This window comes from Pantherophis guttatus, chromosome 2 (genome assembly GCF_059756535.1).
Source record: "Pantherophis guttatus breed Tessera chromosome 2, ASM5975653v1, whole genome shotgun sequence".
Taxonomy (NCBI): Eukaryota; Metazoa; Chordata; class Lepidosauria; order Squamata; family Colubridae; genus Pantherophis; species Pantherophis guttatus.
In genome coordinates, this window is record NC_142064.1 from 252,234,904 (window position 1) to 252,258,973 (window position 24,070).

Below are 24,070 nucleotides of genomic sequence, written 5' to 3' on the forward strand. Positions count from 1 at the left end.
CCCATTCCAGACTGAATATGTAGAACTGAAAAAATAATGGAAAAAACTCAGCTTTTGTACTTTTGTAGTCTAGCAGGCAATTTTATTTACGTATTTATCATATTTGTGTAGTTGCCCATCTTACATGAAAGCGACACTGGTTGACATACAGCACTTAATTAAAAAAAAATACAAAAGCAGTCAGTTAAAAATAATTTTAAAAAGGTACACAAAACAGGAGAGAATGATATTAACCATAATGATATTAAAGGAGCCATCACAAAATTCCCTCCCCTTCTTATTCCTTACTTTCTTTCCTCAGTTATGTTCTTAGGATAGTTTACAATTCCCAGAGGGATATTCAATTAATATTTACTTGAATTTCAGTTCCTCAACAACTGTATCTCAGCTGCATAAAATAGTTGACCACTAAATGGCAGCCAACAGCTTTAAAAAACGCCTTACACTTTGCTGCCATCTAGTAGTAGATTGGTCATCCAATTCACCCATTGTTTGAAGCAGTGCTTCTTAGATTTTTTAATCAAAGAATCTTTTTGAACTTTTAATAATAATGGAAAACTCCAAAAGACCTTTGTTTGTATAGGTTATATTTATCAATATTTACCATACTAAAATTAAAATTAATGCCTTTGTAGAATATTTATTTATTTATTGAATCGAGTAAAGAGAACATTAAACCCATTACATATTAACGTAAATGTATTTCATGAAAAAACCTACATTAAACATTCTCTATTGCCCCCAATTTTCCTTTTTTGTTTTAATTTTGTATTTTAACCTTTTATCTTTGAAATTTAATAAAAATTTCTTAAAATAAGAAAAAAAACATATTTTGTAACAAATAAAAGGCAATAATGAGAATGACTTTGTTTTAAAATTCTGCAAATATCTTCAATAATTGTCAAAGGGGATTCTTGGACCATATTTTAAAAGCCATTGGTTTAAAGGAATAACTCTCCCTTCCCCCCAAGATCAATCTATCAGCCGTATAACATGAAAGAAAAAAAATCTTTGCTAGCTCCTGATTAGTTTTCTATTATCTTATATATTGAATGATGATTACGTTTAGCTGTTATTTTGTTCCTTATTATTTCTCCAAAGACTTAGGGAATACCAGTTGGCTTTAATTACAGATAATGATGGCAAAGAACAGAACAGGGTATTCTTTATTGGCCAAGTGTGTTTTGACACACAAATAATTTGTCTCCGGTGTATAAGCTCTCAGTGTACATACAAACAACAAAGTGATAAATCATAAATTGTAAATCGTAAATACAGTCATAAATCATAAGACAAAAAACAAAGTGATAAATCATAAGATACCAACAGGAGAAGGTAATAGGAAAGATGAAAAGGATAACATGGGTAAATATCCTTAGACATAAGACCGTGCTGTGGGAATTAGCAGAGTTTAGCAGAGTGATGGCATGGGGGGAAACTGTCTTTGTGTCTAGTTGTTTTGGCATGCAATGCCCTATAGTGGCATGCTGAGGGGAGGAGTTAAAACCACACATTTACGTTTTCTGCAGCAGTACAGTAATAAGATGTTTTTGTTTTCTTCTATTCTAGGAAAGCTGGTCACTGAACTGAGTAAGTGAGTTTCTTTTTCTTCTTCTGGTTTTTGAGAAAAACATTTGGGCCACAATCTAATACAGAAGTTATCAATCTCAATTCCAGTGAAATTAAGTATTCCTTAATATATAATATAGGTATTATAGGTGATTCGGTGTTGTGTCTTTCATGGGAAAGGAAGAATATCAACTTAATTATATTTTTGTAAAATTGTCACTCTGTGTAACACAACAGAAAGGGACAAATAAAAACCCGTAGCAAAATATCTGCTGATAGGAACAAAGTGTGCACTTCAGAAAATTACCAACAAGCAAACCAATTATCTCAGTCATGCTGGTGTGACATTCAGCATTTTCCATGGTTTCAGTTAAGAGTCTTAACAAAAGTCTAGTCCTGTTATCTAAAGGGATTAAATTTAGGGTTTCCAATGTACAAAGCATGTAATTTTATTATTCGGCAATGATCACTCCTTTAAGTGAATGAAAAAAAAAAGTGTAACGCTTTAATTTTCAAACTCCTTCACATTTTTTTTAAGCGGAAACTTAAAAATAGAAATAGAAATATCATAGGCATCAAAACTCCATTCTTCTTTCCTGGGACAGTTTCTCAACCTCTCTGACAAATTATAGTAGATAATTACTAAATAGAAATAATCATTATTAAGGCAATCTTTATTGCTTTAATACCCCAAATATGACTCAGGTGCACCTAACAACATATTAAAACACAGGGGGGAAAAAACCCAATAACAGCAGAAACATAAAACTTATAAAGAAGAAATGCAATAAATGCTCATCGAGAACAATCTTATCTCAAATCTAGTTTCCCATTCTCCCTGCCCTGGAGCACACCCAGGTCTTCAGAACTTTCTGACAGGCTGATAGAGTTGGCTTTAATTTAATCTTGGGAGATAGGAGGTTCCAGAGGGAAGGTCAGAAATGATACACTTCCTAAGATGGCATTCTTTAATTGCAGGGACCTAAGATGGCATTCTTTAATTGTGTCTTTTCACTTGGACCTGATAGAAAGAACACGAGGTCCTGCAAATAATCCAACCCCATGCCATTGAAGGTTTTATAGGTGACAACCACATGTCTATGGAGATTCTCAATCATCCAGGTCATGGGTGTCCCAAGGGTGCTTTTTCCAAAAGGCAACTGTACTTCCCCCCCTCCCCCTTTGAAATAGTTCAACCACATCTTGAATTCCATTTGTAACCACATTGGAAATCAGTGGAACTCATAGAGATATAGCATGCATGTATTGAGGAAACACCCATAACTGCTCATACTGGCACATTTTGGACCAGTTGCAGCTTTTAGATGATCTTTCAAAGCAGGCCCACTTAATTTCAGTAATCCACTTGGGAGATGATCAAGATATGAGTGATATGAGCAGTGCCTCCAAGTCTAGGAAATGATGCACTGGTTCACAAAGTGGAGTTTGCAAAAGCCCTCCTGGCCAGTGCTGCCACCTCCTGTTCGAGCAGAAGCTGTGAGTTCAGGAGACCCCTGAGATTGTTGGGGGGAGGGGGGGCAGCAACCTCATTCAGAAGCGAAAGATAATGACAATGGTGATGATGATTTAAATTTGAATAGAAAAACATTGGATCCAGGAGGCCCTATTGGGCCTGCTATGTTCTAATGATGCAGAAAGAAAATTACTTTGTAGTGATTTTGAATAGTTTTTTTTAATTATTATTTCAATATTAAACTGTTCCTTTGATTTATTTTAATCTTTAATCTTGTTTTTAGATTGGAGGAACATGGTGATACCAATCGAAAAAGGTTGGTGGCTGTCCTGCTTGTTATTACTCCAAAATGTAAATTCCATCATTGTTGTGCTAATCTCGGAAACTGAATGTTTTACATCAAGTTTTAATGAGGTTTTTACTCTATACTCCAAAGAATTTTTTTCTAAATTCAAAAGTGTTGTCATGTGCTAAGTTCTGGTATTTATATGTAAAGAAATCAGGTACTATCAGCCCAACTGCATTTTTCAATGACAAATACAATACGCGTTAGTGGAGATTTTGATATCATTCTTTTAAAAAATTCTATGGGGAATTATTATTATTATTATTATTTTTTAGCAGGGATTTACACAAGGGACTTCCATGTGGCAATATGTCAGTGAAGATTCTCAGTCATCCAGGTAGGATTGTCTGGAAGTTGAGTTATGGCAACTGGGCTCCTTTTTTTCTTGCTGAGTCATGTTGTTTGCAGAGGGGGTATTCAGCCGGTTCGGACTGGTTTGCGTGAACCGGTAATGGCGCAGGTGCCCCCCCTCCCGCCCCAGCACTATGCCGTCCTATTTAGCCGTTTTCTAAGTCATGCGCATGAGCAAAGCATATGCGTGGAAGGCTGCGTGCATGTGCGGAAGGCATGCACGCGAGCAAAGCGATCATGCATGTGCTCGCTCATATTTTTGGTGCACGCCAAACTGGTGATAAAATTATGTGAAACCCACCTCTGGTTGTTTCAATGACTCACCTTCCAGACAATTCTACCTGGATGGCTGAGAACCTTCATCAATATATGGTTAAAAGTACAATAAAAAGACTTCCAAAAATTAGGCAATAAGTACAAAATATTATATCCTTACTTACCTACTTAGTATATATTTAGATATCAAATATATTGTTTGTATTTTATTTAAAATGAGATAACATTAGCCTATTCTGTTTAGGCATGAAAATACTACTTGTTTTACTGCACAATTTAGTCCAGGAAAGTGCCATTCATACCATCGACTAAATAGATCAAGGGAGACTTGGTGCAGCCTTGGAAATGGGTCTTTTAATGGGATAAGCGTTAAAAGTTGTTTCAAAATAAGATATATGTGCTGATCAATTTCTTCCTCATTATAATTAATTGCAGCATTTTCTTTTAGGTTAACCTTTCATCCTCCCCTTCTTTCTCTTTTCTCACTTCTCCTTTTTCCTCTCAGCAAACATAGTTCTGGATCCAGAAACGGCCAGCCATGAACTGATCCTGTCTGGAGACCAGAAAACTGTCATACAGGGATTCATGTGGCAGAGCCTACCATACAGTCCTAAAAGATTTAATATGGAGCGCTGTGTCCTGGGAAAGGAGGGATTTTCCTCCGGGAAGCATTATTGGGAAGTAGAAGTTGGAGAGGATGGGTATTGGGCCTTGGGGGTGGCTAGAAATTCCATGAAGAGGAAGGGAAAGCTCATCCTTGTCCCAGAAGAAGGAATCTGGGCAGTGGGAAAAGACCGGATCCAATACAAAGCTCTTACCCTACCCAAGACCCCCCTGACTCTGAAGAAGAAGCCCAGGAAACTGGGAGTTTACTTGGATTATGAGATGGAACTAGTTGCCTTTCATGACGTCAATCACCAAAAGCATATATTCACCTTCTTCTCTGCTGCGTTCGATGGGGAAGTGGTCTTCCCCTTCTTATATGTAGGGGTAGGATGCTGGCTTAGACTGTGTCCTTGATGACTTTCCTTTAAGAGAGGTTCAATCAGAAAATTGAATGCAGTAGAGTTCATATTATATGGCACTAGACAGAGACAGGTAGTTCATTTTCCATATCACGCAAGGGCTGTAGATTGTCATATAGGGATCACTTCTTCTTACTGCAGCTTTACAGTCATGGAAAGGGAGAAACTTGTGAGGTCTTGACTAGGCGGAAGGATGTCACTCACCTCAAGCAAGAAAAAGTTGGAGGCCAGCCTTTTCTATATTTTACTTACCTGCTGCTGATTTACCTCAAGTTGTTTCCTCTATTTGACCCCCACAAAGTAGATCAGGAATGGAGAAACAACCTTGGAGCGATAGGCTAAGATGGTACATATGTGTTATTATGTGTATTAAGTGAGGGGGGCAACATTTTTGGCAGTCAGGGATTATACTCTAAAAATATATTTTTTTCCTAGCTTCTATGAGAATGACATCTTAGGTCGAATATGGTAGTGACATAGTAAGGAGTGAGGGCTAAAATGTTACGCCTTTATTTTTATTTTTTCAGGTTTGCTTTTAAAATAGAATACTGTATTAATGCAATGGGAGGCTTAATGCACCTACCCTGTGGCTTGTGATTTTGTTTTTTTAATAAAAATATAAAAATCTTGTTCTTATAATTCAGCAAACTAGTGGTTTGTTTTACATCATTAACGTTGAATGGTCGCTAAACAAGGCAGTTGGTAAGCAAGGACTACCTGCACTGAAATGACAGAATAATTGCATGCATGCAAGCACATTGCCACGAGGCAGAAAATGTTCCTCCTCTCAAACAACTCCATCTTTTGGGCACTCCTTCTGTTAATGCCCCTTACCCTGCCCCAAGCTGGAGCTGAATGACAGCAGGAAACTATATGATTTACATCCTGAGTGCTGTTTTAGAGAAAAACAAGATTAAGCTTCAAGAGGAAAGGGGTATTCATAGAATATTTTTTTATCCGATGAGTTGTGTCCTCCAAGGAGAATGTGAAGCAATATGGTGATGAAGTTCAAAATGGAATTTTTCTCCACAATTTTTAAAAGCAAGGGACTTCTGCGGAAGAAATGGTGAATTGAAGTTGGCTTCGTTTTCAGCAACGACTGCGGTAGAATAAAGAGCCAGTGAGTAGACCAGTTCTTCGTACTTCCTCTCTGGACAAAGAATGGATTTGAGATAGCCCACAAGTGCTCCGTACAATTGCTTCTTGTGAGAAGGCTGCAAGACAACAGTCTCTGGAGTGTTAGAGCTGTGGGAGATGCAGAAAAGCCAGTTTTGCTCAAACTGTGGTCATTGCCTTTAAAAGAACAGTGGGTTTGCATTGTTCCTTTTCAATTACTTTTGGAAATTGTTAACTGCTTTGTTGGGGGCAATATGCTGGCCCTGTAAACTGTTTAGAGAGGGCTGTAAAGCAGTGTAAAGCGCTATATAAGTCTAAATGCTATTAGGAACCTTTGGATCAGCAGGTTTTATAGCATTGGGTGAGTTTCCTTCAATCCTTAGAGAAAGTAGTTTTAAATACAAGCCTAAGAATTAAGTATTTTGGAATAAAAAAAAGGGGGGGGGTGACTGGAACTTTGATTTAGGAAAGTTACAAATTGACTAAGGGTTCGGAATGTTTAGAAATAAGATTTTGGAATTAATTATAAGAATTCTTCCTGTTGGAAAATGCTTTTTAAATTCTCTTAAAAACATGATAAACCAATAACAAAATAGAAGAGTCACCTGAATAACTTTTCTATATTGAATTTACAAAAGACTTATTAAAGTTTTGAAAAATTTTATGAAAAGGGAGAAAATAAAAATTAAAAGAAATCAACTTCTAGGACATTGTTTGACAGGACTAAAGATGGAGATTGTTAAAAGGAAGTTGGTTTATTTGATCAAGATTAAAACAGATATAGTATTATCTCTGGTAACCTTTAATGAACTTATGCTGATCAAGACTGAAAGATGAGACATTAAAGAACTTGTTTATAGATAAGATATAGGAAGAAGAGAGCACTTGCTATATTTTAAGGGACGATGATAAGTTGTTAAAATTGTTCATACTTGTGATGAAGGAGGAAGCCACTTCTTTATTTATCTTTATTATATATTTTTTCTTTTCTTTTCAATCTAATTTTTTCTTTTTTTTTACATATTCCTTAAATATATGCTTATTTTTTTCTTTTCAATATTTTTCTTTTTTCCTTTTCTGCACTTCGTATTTTTCTTAATTCATTTCTTTTAATTTGTATCATTTTAATTTCTAATAAATTTATTACTTTTTTTAAAGCTAGCTACAAGGAGACTTATATACACCCACATAGGAATGGAAAATAGGTCACAAAAGATTGTTGCTATTTCAGTTGTTCCTCTCTTTGTTGACTTTTTAAGAAATAATAAATTAATAACTCAAAGAGAAAACTGTCCAAGTATGTTTGTGTGTATAGCTCTAAATGAAGTTTCATTCATTTGATATGCTCTGTCTTCATGTAAGTTTATACTCATAAAATATATTTTAAGTAAAAAAATGAACAAGACTTTTTCTTTTAAATGTAAATACTTCAAAAATACAGGCAAGAGGCTAGTGAAAAGGCCTTCTTTGGGGAAAAAATATTATTTGAATATAGCCAATTTTATACTATTAAGCTTACACATACTTGAGGGAGGTATAAATTAGTCAGGATGAAATATGATCCTGTGGTATCTGGGGTTTTGTTTTTTGTTATTCCAAAGAGCAGTCTCTGAGGAGAATCTGTCTCTTTTGCCAAAACAAGCATATTTTTCAAGAAAAGAAATGCGTTCAAAGTCTGTGAATGTGTAAACCGAACTGGGTGGGAGACGCTAAAATGAGGGGAAAATTGTGTTTGATTTCCCATCTATTTGTCCATTATAAAAACACACAATTCCTTGGAAATCAGCCAGATAAATAAAGAAGAGAAGCAACTGAGTACCTGAACTTTATTTAAGGTGGATGTGACAAGATCCATTTTAACACGGTATGGTTTGGAGAAGGCACTCCTTACAAACACGTCTCACAATATTTCTGAATGAAAACACTTGATATTTGAATAACCAAAATGGAGCAGTTTCTGAAGAAAATTCACATTTGTAGAAGGGGGAAACCCAGGTATTAACATTTGGCATGAGTTCTACCTTTTTACAATATTCTGGGAATGATGGGAGTGTGGATTATGTTAGTGGCAGAAAAATTAACTGGAAGATCCCACAGGTTCAATTTTCTGTTATATTACTTGTTGCAATAATATTTGCAATGTAGACTCACCGTGCAATTTTGCAAAGGGGCAGTACTTGTATCATGATGATGCAAAGCTGCTTTAAAATAGAAAAAAAATTTAAAGAGGCTATAAAATTTATTCTTACTTGCATGCAGTTCTGCTAATACAAAATATTTGCAAGAAATTGAACATTCCACTTTTATGACAGCATAATGAAAAAACAATTATTTATAATAACAAAAAGGTCTTACCCTATTCACAACTAATCAGAAGCACAATAATATAATCAAACCAGGAGAATACACTGGGCATTGCATATATGCAATAATTTTTATTATAGGATTATATTTTTTATGTTGAAATTATGTGCATAAGAAGGAAACTAAATAAAAGGCTACAAAAATAAACTAAAAGGCTGCACAATTTGCAAGCCTCTAGGCAGGATGCAGTTGGCATAGGTATGTAGAGCAAATTTAGGAATTAAAAATAAAGATAATATCAAGGCACAAGTAGATCAAGATATGACAAATAGAAAGCAAACATCAAAGGCAGGCTGTTTCTTGAGACTGCAATATCAACTGAAATGCAGTGTAAGGCACAACTTTGCACCAGAATAGGTCGCTAGAACAAATGTATGAGATACATTAAATTGCCTCTTTTTCTACTAAACAAGGTAGTAGAGAAGAGCCACTATTTTTTTTTCTCACAAAGGAACCTAAGCTGTAATCAAAATACATTTCAGACAGGTTTGAAACTAAGGTTACACAATCTTCATTTTATATGGAAGCTGCAATCCTACAGCTATCCATCTTTCTTTTCCACCAAGCTATCCCATGGAAGCGCTCTTAATACAGGTTATTTTTCTAATATTTCACTAAATTGCTTTCAAAAACCTTTCAAATAATTACTTAATAAACTTTTTCTCATAAAAAGAAAATGTGGCTTCAGGACATCATTTCATGATGAAATGGAAATACATTCCATTAAATGGAAATACATTACATCATCCCTCTTTGAAGGCAGCTGACGAGGTAAATGTCACTGGATGAGATAGTTGCTCTCATTGGGAGAACATAGTTCTCAAATAACTCAAGCAGGCTTCCCTCAGTTTTAGATGCAAGGTAATACCGTATATCCTCAGGGTACATACCCAGTTGATTGAACATGGAGCAAATCTGGAATCAGAAAGCCAGGGTTTTAACAGGCAGCCTGTCATATCTATGTTTATCAATTTCCACATCAAAATTAGTAGTCAGAGCCTCCTTAAAGATAAAGGAAGGTTGACCACACAGATCTTAGTGCCCTAATTTCCCCTGAAGCTATTAGCCCATTAACCTTTCAACTAATTTACCTCACAGGATTTTTTTAGTTAGTTTAAACTCTCTGGAGAAAGGGCAAGATTAAAATGTGCTACATTTTCTGTCAGAATTACTATTTTGCCCTCAGTATTGAATTCTATTTTGCCTTCATCTTGAAAAGAATATTTTAGAAAGGATTTCAGTTTCCGGAATCAAATAACAGTTGGGATTATAGCCTAGACAGAATAAAGTTCCACTCCTCAAAATTACAGCAAATAAAATGCACTTAGATTTGCAGTAAAACAGATGATGAATAAGCCTTTTCATATAACATGAAGAATGCTCATTCTATTTTATTATTATTTCACCTTTATTATGTTTATAAATAACCCAAGGTGGCAAACATATAATACACCTTCCGCCTCCTATTTTCCCCACAACAACCCTGTGAGGTGATTTGGGCTGAGAGAGAATGACTGGTTCAAAATCACCCACTGCCTTTCATGGCTAAGGCAGGTTTCCAGCCTGGTGTACTTTATTCTGTAGATACATCTATTAAGACCCTATCTGTTGCTATCTCCTAGGAACCAATGAAGAAAAAAATGACACAAAACATTATATTAAGGCCATCATTTGTTTAAATATCATAAGGGATGCTGAGAAATTATAGACTGCAATGGAGAAATCATAAATGGCTATAAAATGACCAGAGCCAGCTATAGGATGGACATTGTGTTGTTTTTTTTATGTCTCCTGGAAAACATTCAGTTTTCAGTCAGGTCAGACATTTTCAATAATCTCACCCCTTTTCTTTGGAAGATTCTAACTGGTGAAAAACAGAAAGACCAGAAGACGTAATTCACATGAAATTGAATAATTCCAGTGAATTTTGTTCTCCAAGTTTGATAAATTAAAGTGGGCAAAGGTAAAAGAGGACAAGACTCTTAATGATTGCTGTGGGAGGACATATATATGAAAAAATGAAGCTTCTCATGCAAATTGCACAGTTAAATTAATTTATGCCCATTAATTCTCTTAATTCTCTGAAAACTACCTACCAGTAAACATGACCGAAAACCTATCTCTGTGAGAAGTTGGTTACCTTTTACAAAAGCTACTATGCATAAGGAAGTGAGCCAGTTTAGTCTAGTCATGAGACTGAGTTCTAGTCCTGCTTTAGGCATAAAAAAATAACTCCTATGCTTGAGGAAGTTACACATGCTATTCCAGGAAAAACTGCAATGAACTTTAATTTTTTATTCTGAAAAAGTGGTTTATGTTCTCCAGCTTGTCCAGTATTTTATGGTATGTGCATTAAATCCAATTTCTTCTCACATCCCTCTCAACATTATACAACAACACAGAATTGTGCATTTTCCCCAGATTGGTGTTTTGACCAACAGTTAATAAACGATACTTCAGGGCAATCTCATGTATGTTTTACTTAAAATTCAATCTTTTTTTCAAAGTTTTCTGTCAGGTCCGACTGTAAAGGGGCGGACTGTAAAGACTCATGACTGAAAAGTTAGTACCAACGGGTTTTCTCCTCAACCGCCCTAATCCAATTTAATCTTTGAATCAGAGGTAGTTTGTATTCCTGCGCCTAAATAGATGGGTTTACTAAACTGATTTGACCACACTTCCTGGTTTACTGTTCGTCCGATCTTTTTTCTTTTCTTTTTTTTACCGTTCAGGTTCTGCCTTCACTGTCCAATGCGGGAAGCAAGCAAAATCACCTACTTGTGATTTTTGTCTTAGGTTATTGGGGCTTTGAAGGGAAATAGAAATAACGTAATTTATCGAATGGAATGAAATGGAAATACTGTATGGAATTAGCTTAATAACAATACCTAGCCGCCCATTAGAAGGAAAAAAATAGCTTATAAATAGATCGTTGCAGCTACCGGTATATCTTCTCAAGTGCGACGGAAATAATGAATTTGTTTGGATTCGACGGAACTTTCTTAGCGCAGTTCTAGATTCAGCCACGGAGCCATCAGAATAGAGCTTTGTTTTTCTGTACGCTGATCAGTTACATTTGGGACTGATCCTAATAAACAAATTCTCCATGACGCTTTATTGTATGTTAAGGCGGAGGATGTTACCCATAACATAACATACTGATAACATAAGCACATTTGTCATTTCTTTCCCTCCCAATTCTTTCTAATCGCATTGGTCGGTACAGTATTCTGATGAAATCTAAAAATTCCGAGAGGCACATATAGTTTTGGGCCGGCATATTTTAGATCTCACGATGTTAATTAATTCGAAATAACTGGGATCCATATTTTCACTTGTGATCATGAAACTGTGGTGTGTGAATAAACACTTTAAAAATGAAAGCAAGTGAAGCGTTCTTAGGATGCGCCCACGGTATCATTAAGAATCGAGTTCGCCTCAAATGAGACATTCCAGTTCATATTAAACTTGGATTCTGGTGGTAAGTTCTAATTGGCTTACAGTCAGAAAAACTGACCAATGAGAGATATACGAAGAAAAGTACTGTAACAGCAAATGGTACTATGGCTAGCTTTAATAAGTATTGGTCAGAAAGTCTATATTAAGATTGTAATCCTACTTCACCGTCTGAGGGGAACAAAACCTCAAACAAGTCTTTCAAGAAACATTGTAGATTGTGTTGCATTTAATAAAACGGAATGCTTCAGGTTCATGTTTCAGTTCGGACTCATTTAATCATATGTATGACCCGCAGTTCCTAGTCAGATTAGCTTGCAAAATAACGTTTAACTGCGCTTATAAAAATGCTGATAAAGGAGAATATTTGTAGCTCAGGGTTGAAATGATGGATCCTTGGTGCTTTCGGAGCTTGTTTTCTTGCAAGACATTTCATTACCTTGATGATGTTACCTAGTTTGGGTAATGAAATATCTGCAAGAAAACAACCAAGTTCAGAGAGCACCAAGGACCCGCTCACTTATAAAAATTTAGGATGAAAAGCAAAAATTTAGGTTGGACATTAAACTAGGTGTATTTATTTATTCAATTTGTACTGCCGTCCATCTCCAGAATGTGAAGAGTTTTGACTAGATCTCCAGTATTTAGAATTTATCAAGAACCATAAGTTTTCTAGACATAGAGGTTTGATAAAGTAATCATACAAACTAGAAAGAGAAATATATTCTGTCAAACTGTCCTGCTTGTCAGCGTTTGATTTATAATAGGGATAGGGCTGTTAAAGGCAAAGAAGGAATTTTTCAAAGTGATGTGGTCAAAGTGGTTGGAGTTTAAATTTTCTCAGCCGTTTTTTCTTTCCCCATTATTATAATTATATATTTATTAAACAAATTTATATGGCCTCCCAACTTACCTGTCGCTGTCAACTCATGCACAAAACTTCGTATGATTTCATATGTAGGAAGGTTTTAATCAAATGGATCAATTCTAAATTGTATGGTACTATGAACAAGAGCAAACATTTATAAAATATGTCTAAATTTTAGTATGGTAAAGTAAATTACTTCTCTCGCATATAATTAACACTGGAGTAAAATTATACAAAGAACATCAGAAAGGTTTTTTTTCTTAAAAAAAAAAAGCCGTTATTTCGTTTTATTATACTGGTCTTTGACTATACTAGTCTCTTATTGGTTAAAATAGAACTCTTCCTATTGGTCTGCTCTTTTCAACCAATCGCAATAAGAGAAATGCGGTCAAGAAAGGTATAAAAGACCTTCAACGGCGATTGTTTGCTGCTGTTTCGTCTTGGGAGGCGGAAGAGTTTGAAGATGTCTGGCCGAGGTAAAACTGGAGGCAAGGCACGAGCGAAGGCGAAATCCCGCTCTTCCAGAGCCGGGTTGCAGTTTCCTGTGGGTCGAGTTCATCGGCTTCTACGCAAAGGCAATTACGCCGAGCGGATTGGAGGAGGAGCCCCGGTATATTTGGCTGCGGTGCTGGAGTACTTGAGCGCTGAGATTCTAGAGCTCGCTGGCAATGCCGCGAGGGACAACAAGAAGAGTCGGATCATCCCACGACACTTACAGTTGGCGGTGCGCAACGATGAAGAATTAAATAAGTTGCTGGGGGGAGTTACGATCGCTCAGGGTGGCGTTTTACCAAATATCCATGCGGTTTTATTGCCGAAGAAAACCGAAATTCTACATAGCGCTAGTAGCAGCAAGCCCACCACCAGCTTGAGTAAGTCTGCCAAGGTACCCAAAGTCGCAGTCAAACCGACGACCGCTCCTGTTGCTGTTCAGTGAAGACAAGATAACAACCCTGCCCCGGGGGACAATACTGAGACCCAAAGGCTCTTTTCAGAGCCACCCACAGGCTTTTTGGAAGAGCTTGTCGCTGCACTAAATAAATTCACAAAATTCAAATGTCCAAGAATGTTTTTAGATACCAATCTAAGGAATGTTAAATGAGGAACCTGAACACAATAGGAGCAGGCTTGTTAAGCTAGGTCTAATAGTTATCAAAGTTTACTGGCAGCTTATAAAACGTTGCAAATGGCCCTATTTTAAGCCTGGTCATGTGACCCAGAATGGCCCTGTTCTAAAACTACTGTATCAAGCTAGACAAGTTGATGATTGAACAGTAATAATCCTTCCACTGCTCAATAAATTTAGTACATAGGTTGCCAATATATTTCCTTTTGACAACTGGTAATTTCTTGGGATTGAGAAAATCAATGAGATAAAAATTTTAAATTGGTGTAAACATTTTATTTACAACTACATTCTAACAGCCAGTTACTGGTTAAGGCAGACTAGAAACCTGGTGTTTCTAGTCCTGCCTTAAGCATGAAAGCTGGGTGACTAGACCCATTGCTCTCAGCCCAATTTGCCTCATGGGGTGATTATGAGACAGAGGAGGGAGTATTAGGTATTGCTGCCTCGAGGTTTTATAAAGGTGGGATAAAAAAAATCCACTTCCTTTGATTATCAAACGTACTCTTTAGTGATACATGCACAAATGATACAAACTCAAGGTACAAACTTGATTGCAGAAAATATGACTTCAACTGGTCAACGCCTGGAATGCTTTACCCGACTCCATTGGTTACATCCTCTAACCCTCACAACTTCAACCTTAAATTGTCTACCGTGGACCTCGCCCCATTCCTAAGAGGTCTGTAAGGGGCGTGCATAAGCGCACCAACATGCCTACCATCCCTGTCCTACTGTCCCCATTTATTTGTATTTCCTTCATGTCCATGTTCATATTCATATCTGCTATCTTGTACATGCTTGACAAACAAATAAAATAATTGTATTCCTCTTCCTCAGCACACTCCTGTTCAACCAGGAGATCCTTGGTGCTGTCACAGGTCTGTGCTCCAAAAAAAAAAGGGTTCTGACTTGCTCTTTTGACAGCAAGAAGAATGGGACAATCTTCTCTCCAGCAAAAGCAGCAGGTGAAAAAGTGTTAAGATGCTGTGATTGGGCATCAAACATGTTACTCACTCCTCAGAGTCTAAATAATACAGATATATCAAGCCTTGACCCTGTCAAGATATTAGTTCTCTCTTTGCAAAGCTCAGATTCCCTTCTCTGGACTAAGGGGGATCCCACCCTTCCATTTGACAGACTCCTTGGTAACATCCACTGCCCAGTTTTCTTCTGTGGCTTTTATTTCTACCTCCTAGGAATGTCTTCCTGAAGCAAATGCTCTCAAAAATACAAACACATAAGGAATGGAATCAAATTTCCCCGAAGCTGGAGATGTAGTTGAATCTGAAGGGTGGGTGTGTGAAAATCCCCAAACTTGAGATCCTCCAATACCCATAAAAACAAGTACACTAAATACATCTAAAGTTACTTTTGCAGATTAAATGCCCAGACAATATACAAGAAATGAGTCTGGGAACACCTCTTTCAACTATCACATTTTATTAAAAGGCATAAGCTTTTTTACGCTATTCGCTTAGACGACTATTTCAAATGGTATTAAAAATAAGGTATTAACGTACTTTTGATCATTTTTATTTCCAGAAACCAAAGGAAAACAGGCTCTCAAAATGTATTTATGGTGTTTCTTCTGATGTTTCAGTACCACAAAGTCAGGCAGAATGGAAAATGTTGTATTTATATTTCATATTTCTTAACCCTTCTCCCTCAGAGAGGGGCTCTGGCAGTGGTGGGTTGCCCCCAGTTTGCACCGGTTCTATAGAACCGGTAGTAAAACCGGCGGGAGGCTCTGCCCACCAACCCCGACGTCACCAAAATGCTTCTGCGCATGCGCAGAAGAGCACGTATGCGGCTCCGTTACGAATCGGTAGTAAAGGTAAGTAGAACCCACCCCTGAGCTCTGGGCAGTGTACAATATAATCAATAAAATCAATTTAAGGTTAAAAAGTTTTAAAATTGTAATAATATAAAAGTTTCCAAAGGTGGAAAATTCCAAGATGGTGGATTAGCAGTTGTTAATACAAGGGTGTGTGTGTGTGTGTGAGTGTGTGTGCGTGCACGAGTTTACATGGGGCCAGCCAGCCTCATGGTTGTGTAGGCCTCTGCCACCCCACCAGGCCTCACAGCTAAGTTTTCATCCCTTTACAGAAGGCTAAGAAATGGGCGGCTTTCCTCACCTCTGAGGGCACAATGTTCCACAATGCAGGGGCAGCAGCAGAAAAGGCCCTTCTAGACCCCGCCAGTCAAAATTCGAAAGAGTAAAATTTTATTTATTTTTAAAATCCAGGGACCAAGAGGCCTAATGGTTTGCCTACTACATGAATAAGGCTGCTGCTACATATGAATCAACTGCCATTGATTCGTGTAAGTAGAAATGTTTAACAAAGTGGTGTATCCAGTCATTTCTCCATGGTATATTTAGTATTATATTCAAACTACAGTCTCTGGTTTTCTGCTTTCTTAACAAAGTGGAATCTTAAAAAAAAAAAAAATTGCCATAAGGTAATGTGTTAGAGCAATAAACTGCATAAATCCTGACTGAATTACAAATTTCTTGAATTCTGTTTGCTTGAATTCTGGCGTTCCTGAAGATTGAATGCTTAGAATAAAGCTATTTCTTGTTGTTTTGGCATTTCCAAAAAAGTGTGGTTGCTGAGAAACCAGCATGATGCTATTGCTCATTTGAGAACTTCACTTACAGCCTTAAAATTCCAGCTATCGGTTTCAGTATACTTTTTAATTTATTAAATTTATATGCCACCCATCTCATTGTCAAATGAATCTGGGCAGCTCACATTTTCAATATTAAAGTGAACAGAAATTAAATAAGTTAAAAAACCAGCATATTGTGTGCTATCTGTCACTTTGAAAAAAACACGTCCATTTTTCTTTAGCCAGTTTAAACCTTCTGCATATAGTTAAAATTACTGATCTTTCAGGACACATCCAGAGAATGTTCTTAGCAGCCATTAGTTCTGTGCACATTTATTCTTTGCTGTGCAAAATTTCACATGCAAAGCTACTTCTCAACTAGGAGCACTGGCACAGAGGCTGTCTTTTATTTTAAAGCGTGTGACCAATTATATCTTGAAGTTAACGGAGGGATAGATAGAAGTGGGCAGCCAAGGGAATAAGAAGAATGGCAGGAGGGCAATGCAGTCAGATAATACACAGCACCTGGAGGCAATTTAAATTTTTGATCCTAAAAAATTAGAAAATTCAGTTGTGTCCAATACACTTCGTTGTGTCACATTCCTGTTTCCAGTAGTTACCTTTTTCCACAGTTGGTTTCAGGATAGAAAAACAAACAAGATTATATAATATAATGTACATAGATATATATATATACATATATACATACATACATACATACATACATACATACATACATATGCATACACATACATACACACACACACACACACAAACACACACACATAATTATATTATTTTTAGGATCAAAAATTTAGATTGTCTCCAGGTGCCATATATTATCTGACTGCATTTGCCCTCCTGCCATCCTTCTTATTCCCTTGGCTGCCCACTTCTATCTATCCTTCCGTTAACTTCAAGATATAATTGGTATTATAATCACTTATATTATAATCTTTATAATATAAATATATTTGTCCATTTTCCCCCTTATACGGTTTTCCGTATCTTCGGTGCTATATTTACTAAAGTAGAACAAAGATTCATGGACAACTACAGCAAATCAACTTTCCACTTTGGCCTAGCTATATTGGCATATTTAACAACTCCATGTTCATCAAAAAGCAAAAAAGGAAACCAAAAGACCAGAACAGCTTTTTGCCAGCTATCAACCAGATACACAGGGATTAACACCAGGATTAACATCAGACAATCAATCAAGCCATAAACATTTCCCTAATTAAGGATCTGCCAACTCAAATAAACAATCAAGCCATAAAGAACCTAATCAACAAACTGTCAAGGAAAAAACTACACACACACCCCAACACTGACAGAGCAAACTTCACACTAATATTGAAGATGTTTCAATATCCTGGTTGGTAATGAAATGCCCACAAGCAAACAACCAAGGTCAGGGAGCATCAAGGACCTGAATTCAACTTGAGCTACAGATATTCTCTTCTCTTGGTATTTTTCTGTTGGTACATATGGGCATCAAAGTCACAAATCTGTCCTTAAGGTTATGAATGTACAAAGTTCCTACTGATCTAATTCCAGAGACTATCTTGCAGGAACAGGCTTTGTAGTAGAAATTTCACAACTTTTCCTTTAACTCAGGTGGAACACATTCAGGACTTGGAATTCCTCTGCTTTATATCTTCAAACAAGAAAACAGACTGAGTTTCAAGCACTTTGGTGATGAGTACATTCAACAAACAATTCTTGAAGAGTTGCTTCAAGAAAAAGAGCCACTTTTATTTTAAAATGCCTTTTGTGAGGAGTTACAGAAGTTGCATGCAACAAGACCCTCTTATTCGGCATTATTGTAAATGTACAGTCTGCACTGAGGGAGGGAGATGAATTGGATGACTTGGAGACTTCATCCAAGTCTACGATTCAATAAAATAAAATAATGTACTGAAGCAGAGTTCAGGTAGTTCTCAACTTACGACCGGTTGTGTAGTGACTATTCAAAGTTACAATGGACCTCCCTGGTTCCAAAATTCCACCCTCCTCACGGTCATGTCCTCACCAGTCAGCATGCATTTGTGGTGGTTTGTAGCATTTAGTGGTCAGATGAGCAATTTTACCATGTTTTTGCCAAAAACTGACATTTACTTTCAGTTTTCAGCAAAACCTGCCCATAGCAAACCATTGGTTTATTAATGATTGCAGCATTCACTTTAGATCACCACAAAAGTCATAAAATTGGTTTGATCACATTGGGGGCCCTGTTTATGACTATCACAGTTTACAGCTGTGATGGGCAGGCTCCATTACAGCCATAAATTGAGAATTCCCTGTAGCTAAAAGCACAGGAATAATTTAGGGCTAATCAAGACATTGTTACTGCATTGAGCTCAATTCTCTCCACACCAGGTGGCACTAGCTCTCCACAACCTGCCTGGTAGTACTGACCAATCTGGTCAGGGATCCAAGAGTTCCAAAAACAATGGTCATTGGCTATTCCAGCCTCAGCTCCTTTTTTTTTTAACATAATGGTGGCACCATAGAGATGGAAAGTAGGACCCCAGATGACCGTCTGTTCTGCTCCATGACAGAAACAATATGGTGGACGGAGATGACTCAAACATTCATAGTCTATCTAAATTCTTGCCATAAGAAGCTATCTAAAAAATTTAGCTTCTTTTGTATTGTTGGGGTTTTTCTCGGGGTCATTTTATTATTTTTATTTTATTTTATTATTATTATTTTTAGTTATGTCATTTTGGAGTTTTCTTTAGATTCTACCTTGGATGTTTAAACTATTTTTGTATGCTATGTAAGGCACTGTATCTTTAGATTGCAGCAGAATATCAATGTGTTATAGATAAAATTTATTTATTTATTTTATTTATTAGTCCAATTTATATGCCGCCCTTCTCCGTAGACTCAGGGTGGTTTACAATGCATTATAGCAATAGCCTGCATACTTTTATGTATATACCTGCTTATTAGGGCTTTCAGGCCCCCCTAAGCAGTGTTGTTCTATACAAAGCTGGCTTATTGCCCCCACAATCTGGGTCCTCAATTTACCTACTTCGAAAGGATGGAAGGCTGAGTCAACCTTGAGCCTGGTGAGATTTGAACTCGCACTAATTGCAGGCAGCTGGCAGCTAAGTGCTAGCACTTAACAGCACTTAGTCCGCTGCACCACCGAGGCTCTTACTTAAAATTGCATAAGCTATGGTTTGTTTTAATTGTGCTTTGATTATAGGCTTCCTACAACATGCTTAGCCAGAAGCAAACCAACCACTTTCCACTTTAGTAAAGCAAGGTGTTTAGAAATTCAGGGGTAAAAATAATCCTCAACTAGGCATGTTTATGCATGCTAAACATACACTTACAAAAATGGGTGACTTTGGGACGGTTGTGAAATGAGGGGCACTGAACATCCCTGCTGATGCTAGAATAAATCTCCCTAAAACCAATGGGAATGAAATCCTGTAGGACATCATCACTTGGGAGAATTGTGTTTTCTGTCTGGCTTCTGTTGAAACAAAATATTCCCAGTGAGAGAAGCAAGAATGAAAACAACAGGTTGACAATTAATAGACAATTGCATCATCTCCACACCACAGAAAATTACATAAAAGAACATCAACCATCCATAGTGGCCAAAAGTGTGGGTATATAGGTCAAGTAAATGCATGCAGATTTAAGGGCTTATTTGTAGATTTTGCTTTTGGATACCTCTCCCCCCCTCCCCCCAAGTTAGAGAGTATTAATAGAATGAAGGAAAATGTCCCAGGATAATGTTGCAGGATCCAATCTGGGTCGCTCACCAGGACCAGAGGTTTTGTCTTCTGAGCTTTCAGAAGTATGCTGGAGCCCATCTTTAGGCAAATTCTCTTTAGCAGTGTGTGTGCTCTTCTGTGTATGGCTGTTTTTGTGCCTGCTCATCCAACAATCTTGGTAGCTGCAAAATTGCAAAAAAAAAATAAAAAAATAGCCAGGCAAGTGATTGAAGCCTGGGAAACAGGCCCCTTGTCAGTCAATAGGAATGCTGAATTACCACCAGCCTATCAAGCACTTAGAAGGTGAGGGCTGGGCAGCACAAACAAAGGACAGCTAATGACTTAAAAGCCAGCCATCAACACACCCCAATCAACATCTAAAAAGCCACTCACAACAGGCACTATAAGTACCACACACAGAACAGTACACACTCTGCTCAGGGGTGGGTTCTAAATTTTTTTACTACCGATTCTGTGGGCGTGGCTTATTTTGTAGGCATGGCTTGGTGAAGGGTAATGTGACTGGGTGGGCGTGGCCAATGTTTTTTTTTTTTTTTACTTTTAAAAGCATTTTTTCTACAACCTTAAGAGGTTGCAGAAAAAAATGTTTTTAGGAGCCTCTGACGATCAGGCAACTCAGCTGGGATCGCCAGAGGCTTTTAAAGGCTTTTTTTTTTCTACAACCTCTTCGGCCAAAGAGATTGCAGAAAAAATGCTTTCAGAAGCCTCTGACGATCCCAGCTGAGCCGCGCGATCATCAGAGGCTTTTTTTTTTAACTTTTAAAAGCATTTTTTCGGCTGAAGAGATTGTAGAAAAAATGCTTTTAAAAGTAAAAAAAAAAAAAAAGCCTCTGATGAGGTGGGCGGGGTAAGCGAGTGGTGACTAGGCCGGGGACCGGTTCGGTGGCGTGGCCAGCCAGTGTTATTACTAGTTCTCCGAACTACTACAAATTTTTACTACCGGTTCTTGCGAACCGGGAGCAACCCACCACTGACTCTGCTAGAGAGAAGATGGGCTCCAGCATGAAAGCTCAGAAGACAAAATCTCTGGTCCTGGTGACCAACCCAGATTGGATCCTGCAGTATTAATAGAGTCCTGGATTCAGACACCCCTAATAAGCTAGCTTGAGAGATAGGTTTCAATTCGAACCTTGGTGGCTACTAGGATTTAAAGAGTATTAATATATTTTGATTATTGATTGAAAGTCTTGGAGCTGAAGGACAAAATATGTGCTTTGTTCCCCATTTAATTCTTGGGCTATTCCCCAAAAACTAAAGTGTCTGAATTTATTATCACGTCTCACAATGGATAACAGTTGCTCTTCTGCTGACATAATGCCATTCTTTCTGTCTTTACCTTCTTTAACTTTCTCTTTATCCTCTTCAGATACAGGTAGCCTTTGACCAGTGGTGAAATGTAAAATTTGTTACTACTGGTTCTGTGGGCATGGCTTGGTGGTGGTGGTGGTGGTGGGGGGATAATGTGACTGGGTGGGTGTGGCCAACTTTTTTTTTTTTTACTTTTAAAAGCATTTTTTCTTCAACCTCTTCGGCCAGAGGTTGTAAAAAATGCTTTTAAAAGCCTCTGACGATTCCAGCTGAGCTGTGCGATCATCAGAGGGTTTTTTTTTTACTTTTAAAAGCATTTTTTCGGCGGAAGAGGTTGTAGAAAAAATGCTTTTAAAAGTAAAAAAACGAGCCTCTGATGATCGTGCGACTCAACTGGGCATGGGGGGGGGCACAGGGATTTTTGCTACCGGTTCTCCGAACCACCCGCCACCATCGCTACCGGATCGGGCGATCCAGTCCAAACCAGGAGCATTTCACCCCTGCCTTTGACTTACAACAATTCATTTAGTGACCGTTTAACTTACAACAGCACTGAAAAAAGTGGCTTATAGTCTTTTTTCACATGACCGTTTCAGCATCCCTATGATCATATGATCAAAATTCAATTGGTATGTATTTATGACAATTGTACTGTCCCAGGGCATGTGATCACAATTTGTGATCTTCCCAGCTGGCTTCTGACAAGCAAAGTCAATGCAGGAAGCCAAATTCATTTAACATTTGCAATGATTTACCATATTTTTTGGGCTATAAGACACACCGGAGTATAAGACCAAGATTTTGAAGAGGAAAACAAGAAAACAAATAGTTTTTCGCCTCTGTCCGCGCGTCTGGTTTTTGCCCTCCCTGGCCCCCAGGAGCACTCTACAGGTTTCCCAAACCCCCTGCGCATCCCGTTTTTGCAAAAAACGGGCCTGTTTTTGGCCTCCCAAACCCCCCACATGTCACATTTTTGCCCTCCCCAGCCCCCAGAAGCCCTCTGAAGGCCTCCCAAACCCTCTGGGCATCCCATTTTTGCAAAAAATGGGCCTGTTTTTGGCAAAAACGGGATGCACACGGTGGGGTTTCGGGAGGCCAAAAATGACTGTGTTCGATGTATAAGACGCTCCAACATTTCCACCCTCTTTTTTGGGGGGAGGGAAGTGCGTCTTATACTCTGAAAAGTACGGTACTTAACAACTATGGCAAAAATGATTGTAAAATGGGGCACAACTCAGTTAACAATTGCATTGCTTAGGAATGGAAATTTTGGGCTCCATAAGTCGTGGTGATGAGGATTACTTGTACTTCAGTGGGAACTCTCTTCTGGTGAATGCCAGAATCTTGTTTGGCAACTCTCTTCTCCTTGTTTCAGCCTATAGTAGATTCCACACAGCTGCTTTCTGGTTTCTTCCTTTTCTAGCCCCAACAAACTGTTATCACATTTGGGAATCTCTTCTGGCCAGCTTTGCATGGAACTGCTGGAACTGCTGAAACTTCTGGTGGGCCAGATTACTAATTACAACTTCTTTGCATCTTTCATTTTCATGGATTAATTATGTACCATCAAGCTGATGTCGTCTCTCAGCAGCCACATAGATAGGATGATCTGTCCCCTGCCTTGCTCTTCAGATCTTCCAGTGGTGTACCCATCTTCACTGTTTGAGTCCATCCATGTTGATACTGTTTTCTTCTTTTCCTTCTAGCTTTCCCAGAATTATGGACTTGTCAAGGGATCTGAATTTTACATAAGGTGCCAGAACGTAATTTGAACCATTGATGCCTCAAGCGAGAACTCTGAATCAGTTGTTCTATGGTCCATTTATTTGATTTCTTGGACACCTATGACATCCTGAAGAATCTTACAGTAAACTTCAAAAGCATGAATACTCTATCCTGCTTCTTCAAAGTCCAACATTCACTTTCATAGAATGTCACAGGAAAAATCCTTGATTACACACTTTTGATCTTGCTGGTAGACCTGTATCCGAATAGCTTTTCCATGGTTTTCACAGCTATCCTGCCAAGTGCTAATCTAGTTTTACTTTCACACACATCTCTAGTAATTCTCCTTCATACTTATCCCCTCATTTTTTTTGTTTCATCACATCTTATGAGCTGTGAGTGCTCACTTTCTTTGGATTTTGTATCTTCTGATTTTTTTTCTTGCCTTTTTTCACTTTTCTTTTTACTCAACAGCCATCTTTTAGTTTAACAGATTAACAGAGTTGGAAGGGACCTTATGGACATCTAGCCCAACCCCCCGCTCAGGCAGGAGACCCTATACCATTTCTGACAAATGGCAGTCCAATCTTTTCTTGAACGCCTCAAGTGATGAAGCTCCCATAACTTCTGAAGGCAAAGCTGTTCCATTGGTTGATTGTTCCCACTGTCAGAAAGTTCCTCCTCATTTCTAG

At 37.8% G+C, this 24,070-nt stretch overlaps 2 protein-coding genes and 1 long non-coding RNA gene across 6 annotated transcripts in view; 2 read left to right on the forward strand and 1 right to left on the reverse strand.

Moving 5' to 3' along the window:
* Positions 1–7,446, forward strand: part of LOC117668001 (butyrophilin subfamily 2 member A2-like) — a 27,039-nt gene extending 19,593 nt beyond the window's left edge. For all 4 annotated transcript variants that reach the window (XM_087883844.1, XM_034421671.3, XM_087883846.1 and 1 more), the window contains 3 exons: positions 1,570–1,590; positions 3,327–3,359; positions 4,522–7,446. In XM_087883844.1, the coding sequence (XP_087739970.1) occupies positions 1,570–1,590; positions 3,327–3,359; positions 4,522–5,036 (569 nt within the window). In that variant the 3' untranslated portion in view covers positions 5,037–7,446. The remainder of the gene's footprint in view (positions 1–1,569; positions 1,591–3,326; positions 3,360–4,521) is intronic.
* Positions 7,447–7,971: 525 nt separating this feature from the next.
* LOC117668025 (uncharacterized) lies at positions 7,972–13,108 on the reverse strand. The gene is made up of 2 exons (XR_015731702.1): positions 12,891–13,108; positions 7,972–9,436 (listed from the first exon to the last, which is right to left on the reverse strand). It is a non-coding gene; the product is annotated as an uncharacterized LOC117668025 (long non-coding RNA).
* A 169-nt stretch (positions 13,109–13,277) lies between these two features.
* On the forward strand, positions 13,278–13,902 carry LOC117668020 (histone H2A-like). The gene has a single exon (XM_034421709.2). It carries the CDS (start codon positions 13,309–13,311, stop codon positions 13,780–13,782), a length of 474 nt encoding a protein of 157 aa, XP_034277600.1. The 5' UTR covers positions 13,278–13,308; the 3' UTR covers positions 13,783–13,902.
* The last annotated feature ends 10,168 nt before the right edge of the window (positions 13,903–24,070 follow it).